At 40.7% G+C, this 27,773-nt stretch overlaps 1 protein-coding gene across 6 annotated transcripts in view; it reads right to left on the reverse strand.

Moving 5' to 3' along the window:
* The window catches only part of TENM1 (teneurin transmembrane protein 1), a 789,989-nt gene that overhangs the window by 98,196 nt on the left and 664,020 nt on the right, over window positions 1–27,773 (reverse strand). For all 6 annotated transcript variants that reach the window (XM_058713217.1, XM_058713216.1, XM_058713215.1 and 3 more), the window contains 4 exons: window positions 26,110–26,253; window positions 17,644–17,893; window positions 9,442–9,462; window positions 4,302–4,534 (listed from right to left, as the gene is read on the reverse strand). In XM_058713217.1, the coding sequence (XP_058569200.1) occupies window positions 4,302–4,534; window positions 9,442–9,462; window positions 17,644–17,893; window positions 26,110–26,253 (648 nt within the window). The remainder of the gene's footprint in view (window positions 1–4,301; window positions 4,535–9,441; window positions 9,463–17,643; window positions 17,894–26,109; window positions 26,254–27,773) is intronic.

Genomic DNA, 27,773 nt, shown 5'->3' on the forward strand with positions numbered 1-27,773 from the left:
TGGCAAATGTTTCTCTTTGTTGGGATTCAACTCAAAGTGCATAAAACTGGATCAGATAAAGACTTATTCCCAGGAGAAGTACCTAGGGGCTATCTTATATGAAATTCTATTCAGGGAGACTTTCATTTTTCCTTTAAGTAAAATTTGTAGTTACCAGGTGCAATCAAGAAATTTAATAAAGTTAAGGTTTCCTGCCTCCATCCCTAAAGAACAAGTTGGCGAGGTTCTTAACTGCAGAATCTTCCAAAGAGATGTAACAAGGTTTCCTGAAGATTTACTTGAATAATTACTTTTATAGGGTATGTAAATGCTGTGTGGTGCACTGTGAGTGCAACACTAGGCCAGAAAAAAAAACCAGAGAAATAGTTTTAATAGGAAAAGGAAACTAGGCTGAAAGTCATTTATCTTGCAAATAAAAACATTTTATTCCTTTTGACTATGTATGTGTCATTAGGTTAAGAAGCATCTTCCAATATTTCCTACCCTCCCAGGGAAGCCAAAAGAGATCATGAATTTTAGCTGGAAGACAGGCAGTGAGATATAGTGGAGGCATCACGGGCTTCTTTTTTCTGTCATGGTTTTGAATTCCAGTGTTATCTGTAAACTGTGAACTCGGGCAAATTTCTTAACCTATCCGAGTCTCTGTTTCTTATCTATAACACTGGGGGTAATGTGATTTACCCTGTACATCATTGTGAAGACTAGAGATTGTAAAATATATGGCACAGTCTAAGTTATAGTTATGGCTATTTCAATGCATTAGAGATGGGAGGGAGATCGTCCCACACCCTCAAGCTTACAGTTGAGGCATCTCAGCACCCAGTGTTTAAATGACTAGTCCAGTGTAACAGAACTAGTCAACGGCATCATCAGGTCTATTTTAGTGTTCAGGGAAATGAAACCACAGCGAGGCCCAGTGACTTACACAGGGTCATCCAGAGAAACACTGGCATTACATGCATTGAACAAGAAAGTGTAGCTTCCCTAACCTGGCATTCGTCACAGTTTGCTGCCATTTCTCGGAAAAAAAAAAAAAAAAATTCCCATGGCTTGTGACCTTTTACCTTTTGCTGACTGGTTTTTAATCCCATTTCACAATTTATTCCGACGTTAGGACGAATGATCTCAAAAGCAAATTTCATTTCATCCTATTTTTAGAATAGATTCAGAAAATAAATGAGCTGTCTTGCAGATTAACATTTATTTGACTTACCTTGCATAATTAAGGACATGTTGGAGAGCCTGCCTATAATTGCAATATGTTGCTTGTTAAAGTCTTAGAGCAAGCTCTCTTTCCTAACCTAGAAATTGTACTCCCTAGATGTACATTTCCATTTTCTACTGATCTACAGCTTTTCTTTATTAGCTTCTAGGTAGAGAGAAAAATCAAACTTCTCCTTAAAGAAATCCATTAAACATTTGCTGTCTTCTATGGGGGAAGGAAGAAGGAGCTGAGGTGCATGGTAGTTATAAAGAAAAAAACAAACAAATTGGTCTTTCTTGAGAGATAAAGAACCTGCAGGAGAACCTCAAAGACATCATTAGCAATTAGCAATACTCTCCCCTCAATTTGCACACTGTGCTTTAATGACTTCTTGCATGATTTTTCCTTCTTCTACAGAAGTCTATGAAATTGCCCTGCAGCATTCCATATAATGAGAATCTCACTTCTGATTCACTGCCAATGGTGAGTGCTGTCTATATTCAGCAAGGAGATAGGTGCCCCAGCCAGGCATCGAAGTGTCCCGACCAGCAATTTCAAGAGCAACTGATGTCTGGACACAGGTTCTGCCATCTGAGTGATTTTGAAGATCTCTAACAGGGTCTTCAGATACTGTTAACACGGCTGAAGAAGACATGGTGGATACTTGGTGTGAGCCACACAGTGCCCTCCTTTCAATATCCTCATTCACTCACTGGATCAGAGCAGAGGTTGTCAACATCAGCTTCAGCATGTTAGGTGAAAGCTGTCTCGGATGGATTAGACATTTAGCTCTCTGAAGCCTGAGCCAGATGTTCTTAGGGCCACTGCCTGCTTTGGGATGGATAAAGTGTACTGGATTATTATAAAGGCCACTCTTGGATAGAAAGACGAGTAAATCAAGCCAAAGAAAAATGTACTACTAGCTACAAGAAGAAGAAAAACTTAGTTTAATATTATCTTTAATAGATATATAAATTTTGGCACTCTCATTACTGATGCTTTAAGAGTTCATGTAAATCTTGTTCATCAGGACTCTATTATTGCTGCTTTCCAAGCAAAGAAAAAAAAAAAACCCTGCAGTGAACCAATTATTTGTTCTATTTGAAAAAGCTGAGATATTCATCCTTTATGTGGCAGGTTGAATGTGGTAGGTGAGATGAGTGGTTTTTATTCAAGCAGCAACTCAGGAGGATGTCAATTTCAGGCACAATACAAGCTTGATTCCTCCCTGTTTCTTATGCAGAAATCCTTATAATATCTGCATGAGTTTTAAATCTGTGTAAAAGGTGGGACCCAGCCTGATATATTTCCTTGAAAGATGAGCTGATTATATGTTGCACCTGAGTTATGCATTCACTCATCAAGTATTTATTGTGGACCTACTATGTGTAAGGAATGAGAGCTGGCACAAGAGAAGAAAGAAATATTTTAAAAACACTTTACCATGATATTTGGGTGGGGGGCTTATATTCCCTTTGAGAAAAAGAGGCCATATTTTTAAAGCACAACTGAAATTCCTTTTGGGAATATTTGGTATAGATAAGAGCTACCTAACTGATCAATTACACGACGAGCACATATGTCGATCCCACACTGTATTAGACATTGCTGAGGAAGTGGGGAAGATGCAAAAAAAAAAAAAAATTAGATGTAGTTTCTCAGCTCTAGTAGTTTACCTCGGTAGTAAAAAACTTCCTATTCAAGAAAGAACTAGAAAGTAAAAGAAGGCAAAATATAATCAAGTGGTAATTGGGTAGTGTAGACACTGTTAGAAAAATTCAGATTTAATGGACTAAGGTTAGCCAGAGAGGCTTTATGAAAGACATCGGACTTGAATATGACCTTGAAAAAAAGGGAAGGCTTTAAACTCTGATTATAGTTGGAATTTAATCCCCATATGGCAAATGTCAAATGGCTAAAGAGTAACCTCTTAAAATTTGAAATAGTAAGCGACCATCTAACAAATGAAACACATTGACCTCACTATATTTTTTGGCATGGAAAGATGTTCATAATATATTAAGTGTGTGAAAAGAAGATTATAGAACAGCATTCTATACAATGAATCCATTACTACAAAATAAAATATGCATTTTCTATGATATGCCTAGAAAAAAGTCTAGAAGGATATATGCACGCGCGCACACATACACACACACACACACACACACACACACACACACACACACCATTGTGGAGAAGGAACAGAGAATAATGATTAAATAATTAAGGAGATCGGGTGGATGATATAGGGTAACAGATTTAAAGGTGACTATCCTTCAGCTTAGTGGCCTAAGATGGAAATATGATCCAAGTCTATAAAATCATGATGCTGATTGAGAGAACGCAGATTTATTCACAAGTCTCAGGCAACAGAATTGAGGATTGGCTTTGGAAGACTGAGAAGTAAATTTAGGACAAATAAAAGTAAGGCCGAACTCCCACAGAAGGCAAAAAAAAACAAAACAAAAACAACAACAACAACAAAAAAACAAAACGAAAGAAAGAAAGAAAGAAAGAAAGAAAGAAGAAAAGAGAAAAGAGAAATGAAAAAAACTGGAATTTGCTACCCTAGGGAGGACATAAAGTGAAAGTACAAATAGCTTTAAGAATGATTTAGATAAAGTAATGGAAGAAAGGTTCGTTAATTCTTAGTTAAGCAAGAGCCAGGAATGTCCAGACTCTGTGAAATACTCAACGTATTTCACAGGGGTAGAAAGAAGGTGAGCACAGACCTGATCCCAACCAGGACAGGCCAGGAGTTAACCCTTCAGTTTTTGGACTGCTGGGAATTTCCAGGAAGTAGTCTCTGGGGAGAGGGTGGGGTGTACAGGAGGCACTCAGAGGGCTCTGGGAAATAATTATTTATCAACCAGAAAAGAAGCATTTCAACATTTTAATAACACTAATGACAATACGAATGCTTCTTAGCTAAAAATTAGTCCTGACCATGCCTGTCTTCTGGGATGGACTTCAGAGACCATGTGTGTCAGAGGCAATATTGAGATAGATGGACTATAGTATGGCAACAGTCTTAGGATTTTGTGAGATCAAATGAAATTGTTAGATGAACAAACGATTTTTTTTTTTTTTTTACCTCGAGGGCTGTTCAGTGAAGCTTCCGATGCTCTCCCGCCATCTCCACAGTGACTCTGGTCAAAGGGAAGGCACTGATCACCTGTCCCTGCCACCACTTCAAAATTCTTGGAAAGATCTTTTGTTTCCACAAGAGATTTTAACTTGTAGACTTTTCGAGTGTTGGTGTCCGATAGATAAAGTGATTCAGACACAGGGTCCATAGCCAGGTAGTATTTATGGGCAGGACTTGTGCTAAGGAAGAGAAAAGTAAAGTTATTCAAAGTAGTTTGTTCACTATACATCCCCTGGGGTCTGCCTTTTGTCACAGATGGAAAATTCTCTTAGGAGATGGCAAAAAAAAGACCCGAAACGGATCTTTCTCATGTACTGAGGGGATGGATGCTACTTTGTTTTTCTAGTAATGGGTCTGAGTATTTAACACCTCAGTGTGTACTGCCAACCTGTGATGAAGCTGGTATTTCAATACCATCTATATGGGGGGCAGAGAAAGAAGCAGAAGAGAGAAAATCCCAGGAAATAATTTTTGTCATCAATGTCTTTCATACCCGGTTCTCCAATTACCTACTAGATGACTGCCCGGATGGCTCACAGTCACCTCAAACTCAACAAATCCCAAACAGAAGTTCTTGTCTTCCTGCCTTCCCCATCCTTCAGAATCTTACTTCTTCTCCAGGGTTCCTGCCTCACTGGGGGCCCCGCCAGCCTCCAGGCTCCTGTTGTAAACTGAAAGGCAGGTACAAAGATGGAGGAGTCTGGTGTGGGGAGGGCTGTGCTAGAGATAACATTCCCAAACTTTTCCATTCCGAGCTTCCATTTTTTAGCTGACCACCACACTTTTCTAATCCATTTTGTCTTATTTCAGGGCATAACAGAACTGATTATATATGACCTTTTTTTTTTTTTCCAGTTATAATCACAATCAGCCATACCTTTTAAAGGTGACACTAAAGTTACCTTGATCAGATTTTGGTATTCCTGAAACTCTTCAATTACATATTCGCATGGAATCTCTTGTGACATTTTTATCTGCATACATGGCTGAGCTCATTAATTAATTTTGATTCTTCCTAATCCCATTTTTTTTATGGCTGTAGCAACATTGGTTTGGGGGATATTTTCCTTGATCCTAACGTTTGTTGGACCCCATCTTTAAGAACGTTAAAAGCTTTTTAACATTCCTTGGTGTGGTATGCAAGCCTTTCTTCACTTAGCAAATCCTCACGTGCCTTTTAAGGCTTTACTCAGGCATCATTTCCTGAAGAAAGCCTTCCCTAAATCTCCAGTCTGGGTTATCTGCATTGCACTTACCTCTGTTCTGGAGATTACATATCGTATTAATTTTTGTATCTGTATCCCCCAATAAACCATGTGAGCTTGGAGGAAAGCAACCTGTCTTATCTCTGATGTGCTCACAGCCCAGAACTCTGCCCCACACCCAGCTGTCTAAGCCAGGTGCCATTCTTTACTCCTCCTGTCATTCTCCACATCCAGTAAAACATCCTGCGTTTAAAAATTCTACCTCCTAAACTCTTCTCCAATCCGCCCACTTCTCTTTATCTCCATGGTCATTACTCTAAGCCTCTCGTATCTTCTCTGAACTCTTTGCGTAGTACCATTTCTGTATGATGTGGTTGTTCATTAATTAAGAAGTATTTACTAAGTACACTAATGTGCCTTGGAACTGTGCTATCGTCTGGAGACCTACTTGTGTGCATGATATAGTCCCTTTCATTGTGAAATTCATGGTCCAAGGGGGGAGTCAGATCGGTAAACCGGGAATGACTGTAAAGTGCGGCAACAGAAGTAAAGGCGGAAAGACGTGAGCAGAGAAAAGGTACGTGTGACCTAGCAGCACCTATCACATTCTATTAGCATTATTTTTATAGATAAACTGAAGTCCATACTTGATTCAGATTTCCTTAGTTTTTATCTAATGCCTTTTTGTGTGTTCCAGTATTCCATCTAGGATACCAAATCTAACATAGAGTCATCATGTCTCCTTAGGCTCCTCTGGGCTGTGACAGTTTCTCAGACTTTCCTTGTTTCTGATAACCTTAACAGTTTTAAGGAGTATTGGCCAGGTATGTTGTAGGATGTCCTCTACTGGAATGTGTCTAATGTTTTTCTCCTGGTTAGACAGGGGTTATGGGTTTGGGGGATGAAGACCACAGGGGTAAAGTGCCATTCGCATGACTTGTGACTGTTGATGTTGACCTTGATCACCTGGCTGAGGTAGTGTAAAATTATTCTTTCTCTTCCACTTTCCATATTGTGCTCTTTGGAAGGAAGTCACTCTGTGAAGGCAACACTTGAGGGGTAGGGAGTTACACTCCACCTCCTTGAAGGTGACGCGTCTACATAAATGATTTGAAATTCTTCTGCACGAGAGCTTGATCTCTTCTCCTCTATTATGGATTCAACCGTTAATTTATATCAGTAGGGACACATGGATATTTGTTTTATACCGTGCAGGAAAACTCCATGCCACTTTATTTTGTTGCTCAAATTGTTATGGCATTGGCCATTGTGAACTCTTCCTGTTGTCTCATGAGACCCTTTGACATATGTCCGTCAGTGTGGAGGAGTGTTTGTTTCTTGTGCTGTTTTAGCCTTTCTTTACCTTTTGGCACTACAAGATGCTCGAGGCTCATCTTTTATAGTCCCTTCCCCAGCACTGGAATCAATCATTTTGCTAAAGACCCTGGGTTCCTTCTATCGCAGAATGGTACTGGAAACCAAGATGTGAGTGCTGGGTGTAAGCACTATTTTTTTCACATCTCTTTTTCCAACTACACTGTAAGCTCTTTACAGGCAGGAACCATATTCATCCCTCTGTCTTCCGTGCCAACAGAGTGTCTGACGGGATTGATGTTCAGTTACTGCTGAACTAAAGTGTAGGACATGAAACTAACTAAAACATGCAAGTGTTCAGGTCTTGGCCACTTGGCCCAGCAAAACGGCAGGGAAAGGGCCATCAGAGTAATGAAGTTGCCCTTAAGGACTGGTACATTCCTGATTGTATTCGTAATTATACTTGCCCTCTAAGCATATTTATGTATGTTAATGATGGTAAAGGCTAGCAAATACTGATTTGAGACCCAGTTTATAGTTTTAATTGGAAAAAAATCAGATCCATTAGGAATACTTGATTTTTTTCTACTTACCTTCACTTCATCAAATAAGAGAATTCAGTAGATTCCAGGGACATCTTCCACCCTGGAACCACCATGACAGCTGCTGTAAATAAACTGTAAAGGGCCCCAACAGACTCCAGAATTGGTTTGGCAGTCATATCAGACAAGGCATCTCTGTAGCAAAGACTGCTTAAATAGGGGTTTGAGTAAAAGTTTTTACATATTTAGTTGAATGTTTGCCTTCAGAATAAAATTTCTCCAGTGCCCTTAGATCTTCCTAGGATAAAAAGGGGGTCGTAACCCTTCCTGAAACAGCCTTCAATATTTTGGTAGCCAGTTTGTGGAAGTTTCAACTGAGCCAGATTAATCATGTTTTGTTTAGGAAAAGTCCATAGGCTATTTTTCCAAGAGAAATGTTATTCGCATAAAAGCACTTTGGAATGCATTACATTCATTTATTATTGAATATCCCCAATGTGCCTGTGAGGGAAGTTAAAATTATCATTCTCCTCCAATCTCAGCTGGGGAAACCCAGACCCATAGAGGGCTTGCTCAGGGTCACTAACAAGCCTATGCTCTGACCAAGACTAGATTAGATCACATGTGACTGTGTGTACAAAGTGCCTTCAGAATACTTTAGTTCTGAAGGTGGTAAAAAAAAAAAAAAAATCTGTGCTCCTGTCTTCCTCTAACTGAGCAACATATCCTGTTTTGCTCAGCTAGGCTGTTCTAAAATTTTGTGCACTGGCCTTTAGAAAATGGAATAGCCCAACACACAAAATTCAAATCTGATTAATGTTATTCTCTTGACAGGCAACAGTCAGGGAGGTCTCCTATATAGATATGTAATTTCTTGCCATTTCATGCCATTTCCCAAGTGCACTTCAGCTCTTTTTAGATTGGTTTCTTTCCACTTTCTAAAAACATGCCATACCTGAGAAAGAAAACCACTGGACTACATTCCAATTTGTTCTAATCCCTTGTGTCTACGTGCATATTGCAATTTGAGATACGTGGAGATTTCTTTTATGACTTCAGCGTTAGACTTATTGTCACCTTCTGGTTAGTGTTACATTCGAGCAATGCCCTTCAACTTGGCAAAGATCACTTCATTCATGCTAGTTAAAATCGCAGATTGTTAAATGGGCAATTAATGCTTATAATTAATACTGTGCAACGCTTTACTAGTAAGCAATTTGACAACCAACTTAATTTGCTTAAAGAATCAGTTATGCCAAAGTAGCAAGGCTATCTTGTGCACTGGCATTTAGGAAGTGGCATCTCCCAAACGAAACCCAAATTAAAAACCCTATCAGTGCCATTTTGATGACAATTGGCATTCGGAAGTGAACAAATTCAATTTTCTCCTTTGCAATTTCAGGTGATTTAGAACAGTTTTGACAAGTGTAATGCATAAACAAATTGAAGAGAAATATTCATTATGATTAATTTCAGAGCTACGTGCCATTGTCGGTAAATGGTTGGTTTAAAGTTTTTCTATTATTTCTTTTTGGTGGGAAGAAATAGAAATCATGAGGTCACATAAAAGGAGAAAAGAAAAATCTTATTCAAGAAGGTCATCATGGTCACTGTCTCTTAATACACTTGTCAACTATATTTCTGGATCTGGGAAGATTGCTGTATTACCTCTCTTACTACCTGCAACTTGAAAACATTGAATCTGTTTGAACTTACAGACTCATTTGTGATATCACCTAAGGAAAGCATAATGAGACTTAAGGCTTGCTTCCCCATGAAGTACTGAACTGCCAGTTCTCACTTATCTTGTTTTCTTTTCGATAGGGTCTGATCCTCCAGCAAATTCCCACTTAACGGAGCTCTCTTCTTTTGTAAGACTCTTACCTGAATCATAACTTCTAAATTCACTTTCACATCATTCCTTTAACCTCACTTGAAAAGTAAAATCTCCCTGTTAGCACATTATTATGAGGTGGCCTCTTAGGCAAGAAGGGAATTAGGTAGCTGCCCACGTGATTTACTCACCTATGTCTGGTATCTCTGTTTCTAGGGTGCACAAGGTTATCCATGAGTGGCAAGTAAAAACAAATAGAGAGTCGTCAGTATCATTCAACAAGCCAAATCTAAGCAGACACACCTATTCCTAACCCAGTTTGTGGCTATTAGAGACTCCATAGGGATCATTTCATCAGATGTGCATGGCAAAGCCTTCCTGGCTTCTCCTCTTAAGATGGTGTCAAGGCGAAGGAAGAGCCTGCTTGGTGGGTGGGCAAAGCTCTAAGGCAGTTTTTTCTCCCTGGACCATCTTCACCAGAATCACTTGGGTTCTTGCTACATGTGCAGTTTCCTGGGCTTCTCCCCACTTGTACTGAATTAGAACCTCGTGGTGGACATGGGGCCTGGGCATTTCATTTTTAACAGACTCAGCTGGCGATTCTGATGCAGGGAAAGGTTTAAGAACCACTGGGCTAGCCTTTGAAGAAGCAGCCACTGCAAAGGGTCAGACCACTGCAGCCTCTGTTCTGAAAGCTACTTTGCCAAAATGGCAAATCAAGCCTTGTGTGCAATGGGCTTCCCAGATCTAGCCCAAAGCCACTTATATGATCTCAGAGATAAGACAGGGACATCTCTTGTGTACATTAGCACATTACTTAGCAATATTAAAAGACCTGACAAATTAAAAGCAGAAAAGTTTTCTCTTAGACCGTGGCAGAATGTCCCTGGTAGCAAAACTGCTGCATCAAAATAGCATCACTAAAACATCATGTACATCAGCTACTAGGGCCTCGTGTCTTCCAATTATCTATACTCCAGCAGGGCAAGCGGGGTAGGCAAAACAGATCTGTCAGGTCAGAAGAAGCAAAACACTTTGGGAGACCCTTACTGGTAAGCCCCTTGGCACATGGTTCTGCCTAGGGTATTTCACTCTGGGACCTGGGATGAGCCTTCTCGCACAGGGGACGCGGTCTGAGTACAGGCCTGACTTTGGGTCACATCTGCCCAGAATTAAAAGGCTATAATCATCTGTGAAACACGGTCATTTTAATTTTAAAATCCTTTTAAACCTGGACCTTCATGTCATCTTAAAAAACATGAAGGCAACACATCTTTTTATCTAAACTAGAAAATGTTCTTCTTCTTTGCAATGTCAGGAAAGTGGGGAAGATACAAAATGATTTCATCTGAAGCTATCTGCTCCTACTGATTCAACTCTTTTCAAAGAAAATCTTTCTGGGAATTTCACTAGCTGGGCCACAGGTCAGGATGCACTGACTTTTCTGTTTCCCTGGCCCACCTCAAAAGGGTAGGTATCCTGTGGGTTGACACAAAAGGTCAACAGGTAAGGATGGAGCTCTGATTAGAAACCCAGCCTCGGGCATTTGGACCTCTTTGAGTTTCTTTGTCTCCAGACACTTGCTTGTTTCTGTGGCCTCTAAGCGAGCAGGTGAGTGTGCTCGAGGCTGGCTCTAATCACTTCCTGAAGGAAGTCGAGTTGTGAAAGTGCTAGAAGGACCTCATTAAAACATGGCTTCATTGGCAACAGATTTTCATGGTACAGAACCACTTGTGTGGCTACAAAGCGTTTTGCAATGGTGATGGCAAGGGGTGGGGAGGAGAGTGGTTTGACTTTCTTGCAGCTGCTTCTGATCCTGCCAATAATGTCACTGGGAACTTGGAAAGATGTCGTGTATTATGAAGAGTGGCGTCTCTCATTAACATCCCAGAAGGAGGAAGTGAAAATGATGGAATTTATTTCCAGTGTGTGACCTTGTTCTGTCTCGGCGTTACTTTTAGTTAAGGATTTAGGATGGAGCTCCCACCAAAGTCAGTTCGCTGTGTAGCTAGCAACCGATGGCACACTGAGGTGCCAGTGTGAGCTCTTCGCAAGTGCCCGGGCCCATCAGCGGGCAACGCCGCCTGGCAACTGACTGCCTTGAAGCTTGCCATGAGTTAGGAGGAGGAGAAAGGTGTAGAACTGCCATATCTTTTTGGACCAAGAAATGCTCCTGAGGGTAGGGTCTGTAACTTGATCTTGGATTTTCTCAGGACCGAGATGATTAAAAGGGCCATCTCTTCTTTTTTAATTAAAAAAAAAGTTATTGAGATATAATTCACATACCATAAAATTCACCCTTCTAAAAAGTACAATTCAGCAGTTTCTAGTAAACTCAGAGAGTTGTGCCACCATTGCCGTCATCCATTCCCAGAACGTTTTCATCACCTCAGGGAGAAAGCCCGTACCCGTTAGCAGTCGATCCCTATTCCCGCCCTGCCCCAGGCCCAGGCTTTCTGTCTAATTTGCTTTCCATCTCCGTGGACTTGCCTATTCTGGGTGGTTCACATAAATGGACCCGGAACATGTGCCTTTTTGTGTCTGGCTTCTTTCACTTAGCATAACGTTCGACCTCTTCTTTTTGTACATTAGCGAGGTGGGAGATGGAGAAAGAGAGACTATGCCAACTTGGGAGTTCCTGTCTACTAACCTGGCATCATGGGTTTGCCCGGCCTGCTTTGTGGTGGTTGTAGCACTTTCCTTGTTTTTCATGCTGTTCTCAGCTTCTTCCCTTACAGTTAGCCAGAAATATTTGATGTCGAAAAGTGGACTTCCCTCCCTGCTCATGTTTCTGTGGTATCCTTCCTTTGAAGACTGAGTTCCCACTCCTGCCGTTTACTGACTTCTTAGAGCTTCCAACGCCAGCAACCCTCACCTCCCTCGCGCTCTGGCTCTGTCCCTTGCCCTTATCACATCTTACCTGTTGTGTGTTTTAGGGCCCCGCTTTCAGCTAGCAGCTCCTTGGAAACCAATCCGACCAATGAATCCATGCCCAAGGGCTAATGATGATTTTCGCTTGGTCATTCTAACAGAGGTTCTTGGGTCGGGGACTCTTAGAGATGCAGTGCCTCAGCTCAAAGGACCACATTTCTTAGAGAGGGAATTTGGGCGCCATGGAAGGGCAGCGAAGATGTTGCTGGGTGCAGTGGAGGGGGCCTACCGCTAATACACAAGCTCACCCTGGAGAGGTAACCACCTATTTCATCTACATGGAGCGTGTGTCTCTCTATTGTTGCTCCAGTGCTTCTGCCAAACGGACGGGTCTCGGTCATTTGTCAGATATTTTCAGAGCTCTCAAAGCCCAGGTTCCATTTGTTCCTTCAGCAGAGTGCTCTACAAGTTCTGCTGCCCCTCTGCACGCTACCCCCCCTAAATGGGTGCTATTCCAGTTCTACTCAATCCCTAGTCAGTGACAGGAGTCAAGTTCAGGACAATGGAGGAAATACTAACCAGTCACTGTAAAATAAACAGTAAAATCTCAAGAGAAATTTTCATGTCACAGTGACACTTGTTGAGTCCAAATTATCAAGGTACCGGGAAGCATTTGTCAGGCTCTTATTTTCTTCTTTCTTTCATTTTAAGGGAAGGACAAAATAAAGATCTGGAGAATATCAGCATCTTGAACAATAACAGCATGAGGTTTTTATAAAGGATAAATCATTCCCAGTCATGCTTAACAGGTTTTCTAATAGATCTGTGAAATGAGAAGATGAGAGGGGAGCAAGGGGGATATTCATATTTGAATTCTTGCAAAACACTTGATATGGTGCCTCCTAGTTTTACTCATGTAATTATCCGTTAGTTTTAGAAAACTGAAAAGTAGCCCTGAGGCCATAATCCAAGGAAAAAGAAAAGAAGTCACAATCGGTGAGAAACAGCTGAAGGACTCGAGGATGTTTAGACTGAAGAGAAAGCTCAGAAAGCTGGGATAGCTGTCTTCACACACGTGGAAGCATGTCAGGGAAGAGAGGGAAGAGCTTCCGTGCTGTCTCCAATGCTAACATTTGCTGCTACTGACTGGATGTTTGATGAAGGTAGATTTCAGTTCGGTATAAGAAAGCATTCTCTAAAAGAGCTCTCCAAAGATGCAATGGGCTGTCTACGAGGGGTTGTTTAAGGTTCCTGTTACTGAAAGGGATCAAACAGAGTAGACACGATCAAATGTCATGCATGCATTGGGTGCCACGTTGCACCATATACTTCCATGGACTTTTCTGACACTAAGCTCACAGATCTGTGATGTCACTTTTGTGTTACCGAATGCAAGACGTGTACGTGTATGCAGTTTTAACCTGAGAAGCAAAGCCACAGAAATAACTAGACCTAAACTATTTCACATGGAAATGAATCTAACTTTAAAAAAATCTTCAGAGAATGTATTTTTGAGACTCTCTTAGATTTAATTACTTACATAATGATCTTATAATTTTCCCTTCTTTATCATCTTACCTCAATTTCCCACTGGAAGGGAACACTAAGATGTGTATGTATGGATGAAATCTGCAGGAAACAGGCAAAGGAGTATTACATACTTAAATAACAAGAAATAATATCGTTGCTCTTGCCATATTGCTAATGATGATGACACAACTGACTTTTCCTCACCCTCCCCATTCAGCCAATGGGGGGGGGGCAGCTACAGAAAATAAATGATTGGCAACCAATGAAAATGAAATTATTTCTGAAGTCAGACGAAGGAAATTCGATTAGGGAGAGTTAGGATCAGCAGAGCTGAGGAAGGAAAAATCTATAGTCTTCCAATCTTTGCAACGTCAAGGGGCACCTGGAATTGTTCAAAGTGGCCCACTATGAGACAAGAGGATGGAAGAGAATGGAATCTAGAAGGGCATCCAGTAGGAGCGAGCAAAATGTCATCAAACTTTGGGCTGAGAACTGCACATCTGTAGATCTCAAAACAAGTTAAACTGTATAAGACAGGTAAGAGGATGCTCAAATAATAACTTGAAGTCAATTTTACAGGTAGAGAGGCAGAGAACAGAGTGGTTAAGTTATATAATGAATAACCTTGACAGATGGTGAAGATCTAAAATGTTCTCTATCCCTTCCTGTAATAACCTATTGACAACATTGCTCTTCCATTCACAGCTTTAAATGCAACCAATAACATAAAGACTATATTAGTCTGTGTTTCCAAGGAAACAGATGACTTAACCAAGTAAAATGACTAATAGGCACTGGGGGGTGGTGGTGGTAGCAGCAATTAAACTAACTGATTTTAACAACAACAAAAAAACTGGTACAAAACGAAGTTTCTATCTATGTACAATAGAATTCATTGACCATTATGGTTCTTAATGTAGCAAAGGCTTATTATATCAACTTATTTCTCCCCAGGAAGTTTAAATCTGGAAGTTATAAAGCAAATATATAAATTCACCAATTATACATCAAAGATGCAATGTACACAGTATAGGCTACTGATCATGACAGGTACTTTTTTATATTTTAATTTTATTTATTTACTTATTTATTTCTAACGTTACTTTAGAGAGAGAGACAGAGTGCAAGCAGGGGAGGGGCAGAGAGAGAGGGAGACCCAGAATCGGAAGCAGGCTCCAGGCCCCTAGCTGTCAGCACAGAGCCCGATGCGGGGCTCGAACTGTGAGATCGTGACCTGAGCCAAAGTCGGATGTTTAACTGACTGAGCCACCCAGGCGCCCCTTGGCAGATACTTTTTTTTTTTTTAAAGGTGAATCTAATAAGAACTATATTCATTTTTGAGTAAACATGATGGATAATGTTTGCTGACATAAACTGGTTTGATGGTTTTGACTACAGTAAAATAAGGAGTTACCTGTCAATTAGGTCAAATGCTCATCTAAATTCAATCTGTTTATTTCTCTGATGGCCAATCACGGGAGTGTTAGAGAAGGGGAAACTATGTTTTTTTTTCCTTGAATCAAATGCAAGGGAGAACTACTTTCTCTTTGAACCTAAGCCTGGGAATCTTAACTGTGAGTCTACGAAGGGGGTAGGTTGATGGCGGGTGGGGACATTCAGGGAGACAGGGAAAATATATGACCCCTGAAATCGCATGTACAATTTTGTGTGAATGTGTCTTTTTCTGGGGAGAAGGCCCACAGCCCTCAATAAATTCTGAAAGGGGCCTGAGAATTAAAAAAAAAAAAATGTAAGAAGAATTGCTGTAAAGGATGTGAGCTCGGAAGAGCTAGCTAGAGACTCAGGCTAAGTGAGAGAGCCTGGGTGTGTGAGCTCACGGTGTGTGCACGCCTATGTGTTTGAAGAGCTTTGACAATGTGAGAGAACAGTACTGTGGAGTCAGAATGAATAGAGGGATTGGACAATACTTCCCACTGCCAGAAACGAATTGTTCTTTATACTGAGAATATTGCTTTGCAGTTAGGGTCCAAGTTTTTCTATTTTATCCTTCAAATGACTTTGTGTTGAAGGTCATAAAGTACTTTGGACTAAAATGCAAATCTGTTAACTGTCAGGGATTCTTGAGAAAAGGAGAATCTCATCGATGAAAATTGCTGCACCTTAGGTACATTTGCATTGAAATCACAAAGGAAAATACTCAACTTAGCTGGGTGTTCTTAATAGTAGTATTATTAGTATTAGTATTTGTTTTTATAGCTAATCTTATGGTTTTTCCTTGGAGGAGTTACCTACATAGGGCTAGCCATGAGGCTTTATAAAGCCTAGAGGCTTTATAGGGTTAGCTATATAGATAGGTTCCATAAGACAAAGTCTCTGTCTACCTGACAGCTAATATCTGCATGTCTAGAAACATTCAGATGGTGAATGAATTGTTCAGTGCTCCGTCAATGTTTGGCATCATGTAGACAGAACATCCCTAGGATTTTGAATATAATGTTGAATGTTATATAAATCGTTTCTAAATCCAGGAATATGAACATCTTGGCCTTCCTTGTTGACTTTCCAGTAAGTAGGTGCCCCAAGAGATATACTGCGGGAAATGATAAGTCACCATGAAGTGTGACATCCTAAGGTACATAAACATTTGATTAGACCAGGGTGCTGTGAACTAGTACCTCTCTAGTCTCTCTAGATGTGCTTTATCTTTACAAAAGTCTTAACTTTACAGTCTATTTTTTTATCAGTCAAGGGATTTAACAGCTTTCTTATCCATGACAATGCTTGCAATGATAATTAAGAAATGTTTTAAAACTAGAATGAATTAATATGAAAAACAGATGGAGGCTTGGGACTGGAAGATGTCCACAGGTAGGTGTGAAGGACTAACTCAGTCTGAGAAAAAGCAGGTAGATTCCAGAGCAAGCATGAGAATCTGGAAAATTTCAAGGAATGTCTCCATACATTCAAATTTCTATGCTTGTGTGAATATAGTGTTAAATGGAAATGACCCAAGACTTTTCATATGTTTTGACTGGCCTCGATGGTACTCTGTACATACAAGTTGCTCCATTAATGTCTCTATTCTCCCAGGTCACTGTTTTTGGTCACTATCTTTCAGGTCGATGAGGGGATGGCTGAAGCAACAACTGTTTTATGGACTAGTTTATAGGATGACAACAAAATCTTACCAATTGGAGGGAAGGCTCTATCAATTTACCCAGGAGGGAGGAAACAGGTCTATCCTCACTGGAATGGGAGGGGATGCTTTCCTTTTCTAGGACTCCATAGGGCATATATTTGTATCTTCTAGCCTCAGAAAGGGAGAAATAAGCTGATTAAGCCATAGTCTAGTTGTGATCCTTGCGTAACTTCAGAACATGGAATACCAGAAGGTATGAATTCCTTTCAAAAGGTGTCAAAATACTTTGTACTCTCCAGAAAATTCCTAGAACAGACTGAGAAAGTCTAACGATGGACGCTTTAATCTTTTTTGCCCCAAAGGAATAGAGCTTTCAAGCATTTAAAAAAAAAAAAAACAAAACTAGTTCTTCCTTCCTTATCAGGGCATACAAACACAGACTTCCATTTTCTTTTTTTATGAAGTGACCACTTCAAAAAATTGAACCTGGAGAACTTAGAAAATTGAGCCTTTTGGATCTGGCATTACCTCTACCTGTGGAATAGATATTTTTGATCAGTCTTCGTTTTGACCAGCAGGGGCTGAGTGGCTTACCTGAGCACTTGGAAGTACTGAGATCCATGTCGGTGATGGCAATGCCCACAGGGAAGGCCACACATACAGGGATGTCAACACTTCCTGGTTCTCCAAAGCAGTGCTCAGAAGTCCTTTAAGTAGGAGGTGTGGGCCTGTTGACCTATGTGTCCTTTGTCCCTATTCCTGCATCAGAGGTCAGGGCTACAATATGGGCTACTGCATTTTCTGCTCTTCCTTGCAATGCCTTTCTCTTCATGTTATCGCATTCTTGCTTTTTCCTTATCCGCTAAACCAACAGAGATTAGAGGAGACTTACCTTAATTCCAAAATACTAACGGAGTTTCCTGAGGGAAATATTCGTCTTATGAAATTAAAGTCGCCAACATACACACTCCCATCAGGGCCAGAAGCTAAGGCAACAGGAGCAAAGAGCTTGTTGTTGTGAGCTGGGCCATTGCAGTTGGTGCAGGCTACGCTCCGCTGGTGTCCGTTACCCATGATGGTTGATATGACTGGGGGCTGCTGGGAAATGAACATATTTTCTCCATTCCCTTTATGTATGATTCCTAGGTCCAAGAAAAAAAAAGAGAATAAAAAAATTACCTCACAGTATTCTCAGCAACATTTTAACTTCTCTCTTGTTGTTCAAAGCACCATGACGCTTTGGCCTGGCAGAAAAAATCTTGAGAGTGAAGCACACTGCATGGCCACAACAAACAGGAGCATGACACTTTGCCTCAGCTTGTCTATCTGTGATATGGGTTAATACACCCTTTAGTACTGATCCTAAATGCCTCAATGAAACCCATGATAAATAACTTTTAATGATCTCCTGTTCATTTTGGGCTCTGTGAATCATCTGTGGCTAATTTTTCATCTCTGGATGACTATCTCCTGATGCTTGGCACACACTTGTCTGACTTCAAATTACCCTCACTATGCAACTGACTGGTTCCTGAAAAGGAAATATCAGTCAATTTTAATATTAACCTTAGCAAAACACCATCAGGAAGGTAATTGACTTCTGTGAAAAAAAAATCATGCTGTTAGAATGCACTTCAAAGATATAAGAAAGGGACTTGAATTTTCCACTCTTTTGGACCATATCTCACTATCATCAGTGCAGGAAATAGAGATACTGACTTATGAAAATGCTGGAAAATACTGTGCATTCTCTTTGGGCAATCTCTTCCAATCTCACGGCTTTAACTCGTATCTCTATACGCCAAAACTTTCTCCTGTCCAGAGTTGTCACCTGCCATGCAATTTCCTGCTCGATCTCCTCACCCAGATGCCCCAGAGGCACCTCAAACTCAACAAGTATAAAATGGAACTCACTGTCTTCCTCTCCCCCTGCCAAAGCCTGCTTTTCCTCCTGAGTTCCTTACTCATGAGTGGCATCACAGTGAGCGTATTTACCCAAGTTGGAAGTGTGGCCATGACCGGGCCTCTTATTTTCCTCATTCTCTAAACCTAACTCATTACGAAACCCACGTTGAGTCCATCTCCAAAATATGCCGAACCAGTTTTGTCATTTCTATTCCTACCACTAAGGCTTTAGTTCAGTTTTTCTTTTTTTAAATTTTTTTTTTAATGTTTTTTATTTATTTTTGGGACAGAGAGAGACAGAGCATGAACGGGGGAGGGGCAGAGAGAGAGGGAGACACAGAATCGGAAACAGGCTCCAGGCTCCGAGCCATCGGCCCAGAGCCTGACGCGGGGCTCGAACTCACGGACCGCGAGATCGTGACCTGGCTGAAGTCGGACGCTTAACCGACTGCGCCACCCAGGCGCCCCTAGTTCAGTTTTTCTTAACTTCTTGGTCTCCTGGTCTCCATGCATACCTATCTCCAAACCATCACCCCCACTCCTGCCGTTGAGATCATTTCAGTATGTGGCTTAGAATCTTTCAACAGCTCTGTATCCTCTACAGGATAGGGGGTACATTCTCTATTAAGGTAAACAAAGTCTTCATGACTTGACCCTTGCCTACTTCTTCAGTCTCCCCTGTCACCATCCTCTCATCTGGGACCTTGAGTTCCTGTGATAGTGAACTATTTATAATTACTTTCACATACTTCCATTCCTGTCTACACTGGTACATGCTATTCCCTCTCCATCTTGAAAGCCCTCCTCCTCTTGTCTGCTTGGGGAACTCTTATCTATCCTTCAAAGCTCAGCTCAATTCTCTCCGATGCTCTGTCCAGGCAGAATTAGTTACTCCCTCTTCCTTGTGCCCATGGTTTGTTTTCCGTAGCTCCGTTATTATACCCACTAACTTGTATGATACGGTTTTCATCACTTCTCTATCTTTCCCACTAGAGCCTGGGCTCCATGAAGGCAGACCCTCTGTCTGACTCTTTTCTGCATTTTAGTGCCAATCCCCATGGCCAAATCATTAGAGGAGCTCAGCAAATGTTGAAAATAGGTTTTGAGTCTCTTGTAGTCTCCTTGTCCAAATCCCAATGATTTTGCAAACCTGCTGAGCCTGGGCAGAAAATCCAAGGAACAAGTACTGCTGTGCTCAAGTCTGCCCAGAATGAGCCTGGGCAGGTAAAACATCCATGTTGTGAGAAGGCATGCCAACGTGTCAGACTGAAGTAACTGACGGCAAATGAATGAATGCAGTAATCCTGTACAGTCTTATTTTTTCTCCCATGACCCCTGCTATCTATCTCCTTGGATTGCTTGTTACTCTCCCTAAACATTTCCTGAAATATCTTCCTCAGTTTTCTTCTGACTTTTGGTCCCACAGTCCTACAACAGAAGCCACTGATCACTCAGAAATAGGAACGTTGCTGGCAAAAATAAGTAAGAGGGTAACACATACACAATACCATAGCACCAAACATGTACTTGGAAGGGTCCTTCCAGGAAACAAATCCCATACATCATATAGCCTTCGGATTTCAAGTCTAGGTATTTTGACTCTCCCTCCCAAGGTGATTTCTGGCTATTTTTTCAACATATGATCTGCAGGAACAGCTACGAGCTTATGCCCCCAACAAATTCGTCTTTCATTGCAGAACTCGAGAGATGTCTCGAGGATCACTACTTTCTTATTAATTTTATTAATAACTTTATTCATCAGTAACAAAATTCTTAAGATTTAGAATAGTTAATTAAATAAGATTAATAGGACTGAATTTCATTTCCCAAAAACACTTAATTGCAGTGTGATCAACATTATAATTTAAATGAGTCAGGAGGAAGTGAATGAGAACTTGAATGACAGTCACACATCATCATCGAAAAGAAACCTCCTGACGATTGCTACCTGAATATCCTACCAATGAGACTATGATATGTTGTCTAACAAATGAGGAAACCAACTGTTTAGCATGTCTGTATTTCAGCAATGCATTACAAGGTATATCATTCAAAAATATGTCCAATTATTGGCTTGGAAATACCAGATTTGCTATTAACATCTATTTTCACAGGTAGATCTCCATTTTTTTTATATCAATATAACGGTGTAGTTAACAATTACCTTCAAAATGACATGTTATTACCAGGTTCCTGGCAATTTAAAAACTAAAGATGGCTATTCTAAACCATTCTTCTAAGCCTACAATTCTAAAACTCCCCTTTTCTATTAGAAAGCCCAGCACTCCATCAAAGAAGAAGAATGATTAAAGGAAATAAAACATAAGGCAATGTACTTTCTGATTACATCTCAACAATTGATGTCTTGCTTTCATGCGAGGTACTGAAGTGCCCGTGTACTGAAATTACCATTCCTGTTTAAAGCTGAAGCAATCAAAACAAAAATGGGCAAACCCCTTTTGTACTGCCCTGGAAAAATAGATCATTCTGAAGGGTGTTTTTGTTGTTTCAAGAATCTGTTTAACCTTCCATTACATAGAACCGGGGCATACCATCTAGCAACAATGATTTAACACCAATTCTTCTGCAAAATGTTTCTTTGAAAATATTTTGTTTATGTTCCTGGAAATCTTGATCAATTACTGCCGCCTCCCTTCCAGTTTATTCTGCCACACATGCTCATTTTGAAAACAGAATCAAATGATCCCAGGACAACGCGCATTATTTATATGAAGGCCAACTTCTCACCTAGGGTTGGGTGTCTTGTTTACAGTCAACAAAGAAACCCTACTGAATGGGGCTCACTGTGTGTGTTCTCCCCTAAGTTTCCCTTTTCTCCACCAAGATGCCAAAGTCGGTTGTGTAATAAGCTAAGCATGCTTTTAAACACACTGCTCATACCCTTCTGCTACCTTGCTCAGAACTTCCTTTGAAGCTTATAAATAAGTTTGAAATAAAAATTCCCCTTGGAAGCCAGTGGGTGGTGCTTTATGCTGATTTCAAAGAAGAAACCATTTTTCAGACTTATGAACAACGAGGGACACAATACATATTTCTCTTAGGACCTGACTGAGACGATATAAACACAAACTGGAAGATATGCCAGTGTGATCAATGGAAATTTACTTCCCCTCCCAGTAAAACCATTTGTCGACAAACTACTGGCCTATTTTGGAGTCTACGTTGAAAGAAATTCTTTATCCATTGCGGACAGATGACGATATCCAATTAGTACCCTGGATTGTTTTTTCTAATAATTTTTAACACTCAACTGGGAGGACACACCAGGGTATGTGTTTGATATAAAGATATACTACAACAAATAGCTTACCTCTGTAATAGACGACTCATGTACACGTTTTTATTTCTTATAATTTTAAAGGGCCGATTTCTTTTAAAACATAAGACTATGTACTCTCTGTAATCACTAAGAAGATGTATTTTTGAAGGAATAATATCGAAAAACACAAGTACCTGGTGTTTTTTTGTTATCTTGGTGAAAGTAGAAACCATCTATATATACCAGGCATAATATTTGGAAGCAATTCTCCACAACCAATGGTTAATTGTCAGGTAAATATAATTGCTGCAACTAACATGACAAATGGTCTGAAAACACTGCCTTCTAGAAAGTACCCGCTGCATAATGATTTTTGGAACCAAAGAAAAACTAAAGAATTGAATGGCAGCAGGCATCCAATCTAATTACAGGTGTCTTTTTAACCAGTGAGAGGAAACTGGGGGAAGATGGATTCTTGTTTCTAATCTGCCATCTGTCTCAGATCAAAAAAGCAGGGTGCCTAAAGAGTTAGGCTTTTTCCAGAAAGAAGCGGAGTGGGGGAATTTGGAAAGACGGTCGCTCTTGCCTTAATCAGTCAGAAAAGACTGTCTGACCTGAGGGGGAAAGAGCATTGCTTTCTAAATTGGCCTTCTCAAGGCTGCTCCTTCACACTTATCATTTCTGCTTCTAAAAACTGCCTTTGTAGGTGGGATTTAGACTTCGAAAACATCCCACGAGAGGTGTTCGTGTCCAAGGTCAGGCTGAAAGGCAGTGGCAGAGCTGGCTTCAGATCTGTTTCCTGGCAAGTGTGACAAGTTCTTGGGTAGAAACACAATGTGCCTACAAATGAGATGATACAATGAACAAATGTTCCTTAAAAACAAAAAAAAAAACCCTATCTAACATAAGGTTTGTGTCTCAGAATAAAATTCTCAGAAAGAGGCCGAAAGCACGTTTAGTGGGACTGGGGTGAGCACAAGAGATCCGTTGAGGGTGACAATATTCCAAAACTGTTGTGGGTGCTCGGTGCACAACTCCACAATTTACTAACCATCACTTAAGTGTATATTTAAGGTGGGTGAGTCATATGGTATATCAATTGCACTGCAATAAAGGTGTTAAGAAGATTCTCAGAACCAACTTGGTACCTGTTATGGAAAACCTGACTACTGGTGAGGCAGGGGTGGAGAGAACACGTTGGTGGAAATCAGGGAGCCCCCAAAGCCAACTTTCTCAATGGCTCCCCTCTGCTCTGAATTTTTAAGCCTGTGTGAAGCAAATGGTAAGAGGACATGGGACTGGGAGCACACAGCCGGGGGCTGGTTCGATCGAGGTCATTTCCCACTTTGTGCTTAATGTCAATGACAGGCATTTGAAAGAGACAATCCATACAAGCCAATAAAAGTGAGTGGAAAAGAAATGGCTGCTTAAAATGTCAAACTCTTTCAAATCAAAACAAAAAACCTCGTAACTTAATAAGTGGCATCTGCCCTTTCGTTTTTGTATTTTTAAAACTATGATTCCCCTTTTGACAACAGAAAAAAGTTGACATTTTATATCTGTGCCTGAATCTTTGCTCTTAAAAAAACCAACAATTTGAAACGGAATTTAGAATATTCCTTGAAAGAGGGGGAGCAGGTATGATGAAGGCACACCACAATGGACTCATTTACCTTCGGCGTCCCACACTGGGACCATGGTGGGTGGTGTCATTCCACGGTTGAAGCAAACCTGCTTAGTTTTGCCAATCAAAATTTCCCAGCCTGTGTGGCTGCTTGGCTGGCCTGACCCAACTGTGGTGCAAACAAAGTAAGATCATAGGTGTGATTATAAAATGGATCTCTTAGCCTTGGTCAGTTCATGGCCTTACAAGATATCCTGACCTTAGCCAGCTGTTTCACGAAGGTAAGATGCATACAAGGATGCCTGGCTGGAAAAGCGTTAACTGTCTCAAGACATTCACATCCCCACTCCTGAAGAAATAACTCAAAGTACATGTTCCACTGAAGGCTGCTCAAAATCTGCCTCTTTGGATGAAAAGGAATACGATTTCACAGGGCAAGCTTACCAGCAGATGTTCAAATGAAAGCTGGATGGGAGCACCAATGACCGACCTCCCAGTAGGATGCAAAACGAGGTGAAGGAACTTGGATGAAGCATTTTTAACCAGGGTAAGAGAGGTCAGTTTATCTGAGAGACACATGGGCTCCAGGGCCACCTGTGGTCCCTTCTCCTGATTTAGGTAACATTTAAATTACACACACTAGGAGAAAGTGACAGCAGGAAGAATAGTTCAAAGAAGCAAAGATGGAAGATGACCATGTCCTGGTTCTCTGCCTTTTCCCGAGTTCAGGATGTAGGAGACCTAAAACTAAGTGAAGTCAAGGACTGCTCTCTTTCCCCAGATTCTTTCACTTCTTCTGTCTTCCTCTACCTCTTCTCCTCTTTACCTATAACTGTCCCTTGACTCAATTCCTAGCTTCTTACTGGATCTACTGACATTTATGTGGATGCGCGACTGTGGTGCAGAGAAGGAGCACACGGCACTCGCCATTTACTAATGGAGAAAGTCACATGATTCTCAGATTCTTGATCTTTTAAATGGGATTAATGCCACACTCCAAGGTTGTTGTACTTAAAGTGGGACAGAATTCAACAAAGCCCTTTGAAAACTGTATCATGTGGATGATTCATTGATCCTCAAGTGCACATTTTGCTTCACATTTTTAGCATCTCTGAAAATAAGTATGTATCTTGCAATCAATGCATGTCATAGTTTAATTGGCAGCACTTGCCATAAAATAACAGTGTAATTGACGGAACCTTAGATTGTATAAAACACGGCAATTGTTATTCCACTTTTGAAAAGTTGGTTACAACGTCAGATACACTGGTTAATTACTTGCGATACAGCAATAATGATAGATGATTCTTAAAACCCAGTTTCATAGAAATTTGTGATGAAGAGGTCTCACTATGCTAGCACTAATTTGAAACCAGATTGTTGTGTCTGAAAAGAAATATACTAACATGGCCATCTCTAGGTGGTGGACTTACACCACCTTAATTTTATACTTAATTTTTTTCTTGCACTTTTCCAAGGTTTCTGCATCAAATAGGTGTTACATACATGTAATACATATACATAGCGTTGTGTGTGTGTATAGAGTATTAAAAAAAAGTATTAAAAACATTTAAAAAAATTTTTTTAACGTTTTATTTATTTTTGGGACAGTGAGAGACAGAGCATGAACAGGGGAGGGTCAGAGAGAGGGAGACACAGAATCTGAAAACAGGCTCCAGGCTCTGAGCTGTCAGCACAGAGCCCGATGTGGGGCTCGAACTCACGGACCAAGAGATCATGACCTGAGCCGAAGTTGGCCGCTTAACCGACTGAGCCACCCAGGCGCCCCAGTATTAAAAAACATTTTAAAAGCTTCTTAAGTGCATAGAAATAGGCACTCTTGGTCACGAAATGACAATTATTCTTGAGGGAAGCCTGGCAATGTGTATGAAAAGCCTTAAAAACATGTACGTCTCTTCCTTTGCATGAGATACCTAAACTAGGCAAATTCATAGAGACAGAAAGTATAATAGGGGGCTCAGGGAGGAGAAATAAGGAGTTGCTGTTTAATGGGTACAGATTTTCTCTTTGGGATGATGGAAACATTCTGGAAATGGACAATGGTGATGGTTGCACAACACTGTGAACGGACTTACTGCCACTGAATTGCACACTTACAGATGGTCAAAAGGTCAACTTCATTACGCATCTTTTACCACAATTAAAAAAATTTTTTTTAATGTTTATTTTTTTGGGGAGAGAGAGAGAGAGAGACAGAGTGCAAGCAGAGGAGGGGCAGAGAGAGAGAGGGAGACACAGAATCCGAAGCAGGCTATGGGCTCTGACCTGTTAGCACAGAGCCCAATGCAGGGCTCGAACCCACGGACAATGAGATCATGACCTGAGCCGAAGTCGGACACTTAACCGACTGAGCCACTCAGGCGCCCCTCTTTTACCACAATTTTCAAAAGTTCCATTGAATGACTGGAAACATCTATCAAACCATTCTCCTCGTATTGGACATTTAGGTCTTCCCCAAATTTGGAACAATTAAAAATAAGACTGTGATTTTAAAATTGTATATCCTTTGAAAATAAAAAACTGCTTACCACTTTGAGGATTCAAAATATGATGCTTATTCAATGACCAGCCTCCTAGGTTAGAAGCATCCATCTCAAAACCTTGTAAGATAACTGTCCTTTTCTCCCAGAGAATAAAGTCAGGACATGTTTCGTATTCGTATCCCACAGATACTGCAAACAAAAAGTTAATAACACGTTAGAAAATTTAAAAACATTTGCTTTGTTTTTACACAGGTTGATAATTCTGTGGATGTTGCATTTGCTATTGAATTCTGACTGGGGCTGAAATGCGCAAATGCCTTCAGCTAGCACAGTACAGCAGAACGTCTAGCACAGCACGGGGCGTCCAAGAGCGATCAGTCAGTGCCTACCAGATACATACATGGATGAGTGAGTGAATGCGTGCTGTCATTAGGTGTGTACCATATGTTTATGGACATTAAGCATTGGGCTTTTGGGTTGGAGGCCGTGTTGTAAAACTGAGGAAATAAGCTCTCTGAAGGCTTAAGCTCTGCTGATACAATTTCTTTCTTTACCTTTCCAGGAGGGGTGCAGGGAGGGCTGCTTTCTTATCTCTCCAGAGTGCAAAATGCACTTAGGAAGCTGGTTTTGGAGTACTGGGTCACTTCTGCAACAACTGACGACACATGAGACTAATAAAATCGATTTGCCCCATTTATAGTTTCTTTTGTGCTAACTGGCCTTTAGTTTGCCGAGAAGTCTTGAGTTTGCTTTGAGCGCTGCAAGTGTAAATTCCACCTTGTGTACATTATATTTTGGTTTCTGCATAGAGCTAACCAATGGGATATCACCCAACATTTGGCTTCAACTCTTAGGAAGCACAGATGTTGTGCATTAAACTTGGAACCCTGGAATGCCACTAAAATGGGAAGTGAGAAATGTGGTAGCAAGGATGCCTCTGCTCTGCTGCAATATGTCTAGCTCAAGTATACCAAATCCCAGCCATTTTCGCAGCTGGTAACCCTGCTTACCTGTTGCAACCCCAGATTTCTGATTCTTGAATTTAAAATGCTTTCTGTTCTTATAATGTTCTAAGCCTGAGAGTACTGGCTCATTACACTGCATACCCCGAAGCTGCTTCCCCCTTTCTGGCAGCTTAAAATATCCCTAGCTACTAGTCGACCATTGCTTTCCAGTTTCTGTCTCTACCTGACTCTTTAGATGCCCCTGGAGAACTCATTCCTTCTTTTGTCATTTAGTTATGAAAACTGGTAATGAAAGCATGTGCTTAAACAATGCCAGAACCATAGGTCCTAAGATGAAAAACGAAAGCAAACTAGTTTTGGTTTTTGGAATTGGGTGAAGGGAAAAAATGGTAATTTTTGGTCAAACTGATTTATATATGTGTGTGTGTGTGTGTGTGTGTGTGTGTGTACGCGTGTGTATGTGAGCATAACACATAAGCCAAAAAGCCCTTATGATTATGAATATACAACTCTGTAACATTGTGGATCATCTGTGGCCAATTTTAAATCGTAGGCTGGTTTCTTTTTGTCCTTTTTGCCTTAATAGGGATCTTAAAGGGCCATCTTCAGAGGGTACGTGACCTATGCAGTCACACAGGGGCCCATGCTTTGAAGGGTCTCACACTTTGTTTAATGCTCTGCTGTCACTGTCTTGAAATCCTTAGTAATTTTTTAATACGAGCCTCTGTACTTTCATTTAACAAT

Source organism: Neofelis nebulosa, chromosome X (assembly GCF_028018385.1).
Source record: "Neofelis nebulosa isolate mNeoNeb1 chromosome X, mNeoNeb1.pri, whole genome shotgun sequence".
NCBI classification, from domain to species: domain Eukaryota; kingdom Metazoa; phylum Chordata; class Mammalia; order Carnivora; family Felidae; genus Neofelis; species Neofelis nebulosa.